Source organism: Equus przewalskii, chromosome 6 (genome assembly GCF_037783145.1).
Source record: "Equus przewalskii isolate Varuska chromosome 6, EquPr2, whole genome shotgun sequence".
In the NCBI taxonomy this organism is placed as follows: Eukaryota; Metazoa; Chordata; class Mammalia; order Perissodactyla; family Equidae; genus Equus; species Equus przewalskii.
The window spans coordinates 32,688,579-32,691,926 of record NC_091836.1 but is presented as its reverse complement, the minus strand read 5'-3'; the positions used below and the strand labels follow the sequence as shown (position 1 = coordinate 32,691,926).

The following is a 3,348-nucleotide window of genomic DNA, read 5'->3' as shown; positions in this document are numbered from 1 at the left end:
TGGTGCAACTCTTTTCTTTCCCAGGGAGAAGCTAGGAAATGAATGGCTTTGTTCCAATCAGAAGGTGCTGTGCAAGGATATGTATTAAGACCACAGGATGTCTTCAGTTTGTCTAACAATTTCAAAATGATGGGTTCATGCTTGAACTGAATACAAAATCCCCTTAACTAATATCTGGATTTATTACAAAGGGAATCTGTACATGAATCATTTTTGAATCAGTGTGTTTATGAGAGTAGGAGAGTCTAGGGCTTCCTCTTGTGCCATATTGCTGAAGAGGAAATTTGAGTTTAGTTTTAGCTCTTCCTTGGGGTATGTATAATCCCTACAGTGAAGGGGAAAGGTAGGTAAAATTTTGGGTCCCTAAGGAACTAAAGACAGGTTGTAATCCTGTATGTAATCACAGTCCCCTAGTGCCCTATTACACCTAGAAACTGTTCCTGGGGGAAGAGACTGAGCAAGTTTTTGCTCCATTTATGACTGAGTGTATTATATCATTACACCCACATTCAATCTTGTGTCTTTCCAAGAAGCAAAAATGATAATGATAAAGATTTTTTATTTTTGTCTGCTGCTTGAGAGGACTGAAAGTCATAATCATAAATTGTAATCTGTAGTTCTGAAAGATTTCCAGGGTAAGTCAGAAATAAAGTGTGGGCTGCATCCTTTTAGAATCAAGGGAACCAAACCCAAGAGCCTGAAGCTAGCCTTCCAGGACCACAGGAGTAAAACAACGAAAAGGAAGCACCAAGTTTTTATGGCCTAAGAAGGGTGAATTTTTGAATTCCATTTATGTTAAGGTGATTCTTTTTGAGATGGAAGATCAAGGATCTAAACATGCTACTTTCTTTCCCGTTTTTGCAGTCCTGAGACTCAAGTGAAATTGGTAAAAGTATTTCTCCAGGGGGCGCAGGGGTGATCCAGAAAGATAGGGAGTCTCAAGGGATGCCTTATATCAGTCAGTAAGTTCCCTCTCCATGGATGGAACACTCATCCTACTAGATTTATGATTTTTACTCTGTTGAATGGGGAAATAACTTAACCTCTCTTAGACTCTGGTCCTGTAGTTTTGGATTAGAAAGATTGCTTTCACTTTTACCCCATCAAGTTTAACCTGTGTTAGAGGGCAGCACCAGGTATCTAGGGTTGTTGCCTCCAATTTTACTGGAGGAGAGGATTCAAGTGAATGAAGAAATGTTGAGACAAGAGAAGGATGATTATGACCAAGTAGAAACTTCTCCCCTTTCCTTTGGTTTTCCCAACAGTCATTATTGTATGGAAGCAGAAGCCTGCATGCTCTAGGCCAAGTTTTGGTGTACTTTGATTTATTTAGTTTGTAAATATTCTGATAAGGGAAAGTCTTTCTAACTCATTCTCATGACAATGGTAAAGCAAATTCTGTGGCTCAATGTTGAACTATTCTCATACCCTCCACTCTTGTGATAGGAGATATTGTGAGAGGCATTGATTTGTTCTCTATGTGACTTTTTCCTCTTGTGCCCACAGCTTCCTTTAGAGAAGAATGGCTTCTGGAAATCGTTCCTTCATGACAGAATTCACTCTATTGGGATTAACAGATCAACCATATCTTCAACTTCCCCTGTTCTTCCTGTTTCTAGTAATGTATATATTCACTGCATTGGGAAACTTGGGTATGATGATTTTAATTGGGCTGAATTCAAACCTACACACCCCAATGTACTTTTTCCTTTTTAATTTGTCCTTCATAGATTTCTTTTATTCATCTGTTTTTACACCCAAAATGCTAGTTAACTTCATATCTAAGGAGAATATTATCTCCTACATGGGGTGCATGACACAGCTTTACTTTTTCTGCTTTTTTGGTATTTCTGAATGCTATGTGCTGACATCAATGGCCTATGATCGCTATGTGGCCATCCGTAAACCACTTTTGTATAGCGTTGTCATGTCCCATAAAGTGTGTTCCAGCCTTATGCTTGGTTCATACTTGATGGCATTTTCTGGTGCCATGGCCCACATTGGATGTATGCTGACACTGACGTTCTGTGATGCAAATACCATCAACCATTATTTGTGTGACATCTTCCCTCTGCTCCAGCTCTCGTGCACGAGCACCTACGTCAATGAGCTGGAAGTTTTCATTGTGGTGGGCATCAATGTCATTGTGCCCAGTGTCACCATTTTTGTCTCTTATGGTTTCATCCTCTCCAGCATCCTTCACATCAGTTCCACAGAGGGCAGGTCCAAAGCATTCGGTACCTGCAGTTCCCACATAATTGCCATTTCTATCTTCTTTGGATCAGGTGCATTTATGTATCTCAAGCCATCTTCTGCTGCATCTATGAATGAAGGAAAAATATCTTCTGTCTTTTATACCAATACGGTTCCCTTGATGAATCCCTTAATTTATAGCCTGAGAAATAAAGATGTTAAACTTGCTCTGAGAAAGACTCAGGATAAAGTTTTGATCAGATTCAGTATCTGTCTTTGCACGTAGTTACAGGACAGAGAGATTCTGTATGTTTGATTAAAATATTTTTAGCGGATGCATTTTTATCCTACCATTCCTTTAAGATGTTAAAGCAAATTTGAGTCTTCTCTCATAGTTTATAAAGTAGATCTTTTTTTTCTCCTCACCATTTCCATAATATCCTCTCCACCTTTCTTCCTGTTTAGTAATGACATTAAGTAAGAATAAATTGTTTCCTTTTTTTTTCATTGTGACTTTGAACTTCATTTTTCTGTAGAAAAAGATGAAAGGTATTCAATTTATCAAAATTACGTCACACTAGAGCAACATTGTATCATTGAGAGTGTGCTTATCTGTGTCATTGGGGGTGTGCTTATCTGCTGCTTTCTATTAGAAGCATGGATCAGGGGCCGGCCCTGTGGCTGAGTGGTTAAGTTTATGCGCTCTGCTTCTGTGTCCCAGAGCTTTGCCGGTTCGGATCCTGGGCAGGGACATGGCACTGCTCATTAGGCCATGTTGAGGCGGAACCCCACATACCACAACTAGAAGGACCCACAACTAAAATATACAGCTATGTACTAGGGGGATTTGGGGAGAAAAAGCAGAAAAAAAAGAAGATTGGCAACAGTTGTTAGCTCAGGTGCCAATCGTTAAAAGAAAACAAAAGAAGCATGAATCAGATACTCTGTTTCTAATTCTTTCTTTCTATTCCCCAACTGGCAAGAATACGTCTTCTTTAAATGCCAGGGATTGAAGATTCTGTAAACACTATCAAATATAATCCATTTTGTTACCCTAGACATTATGTATCATTCTTCTTTTAGAAAAGAGTTGTCTTTTTTATCTTTGTACAGTCAAATCAGCACATAAATGGTTGTCAATATATATTATTGTAT

General features: G+C 38.8%; 1 protein-coding gene across 1 annotated transcript; it reads left to right on the top strand.

Moving 5' to 3' along the window:
• Positions 1-1,522: 1,522 nt before the first annotated feature.
• On the top strand, positions 1,523-2,479 carry LOC103562110 (olfactory receptor 8B3-like). The gene has a single exon (XM_008537045.2). The coding sequence runs from the start codon at positions 1,523-1,525 to the stop codon at positions 2,477-2,479; it is 957 nt and encodes a 318-aa protein (XP_008535267.2).
• The last annotated feature ends 869 nt before the right edge of the window (positions 2,480-3,348 follow it).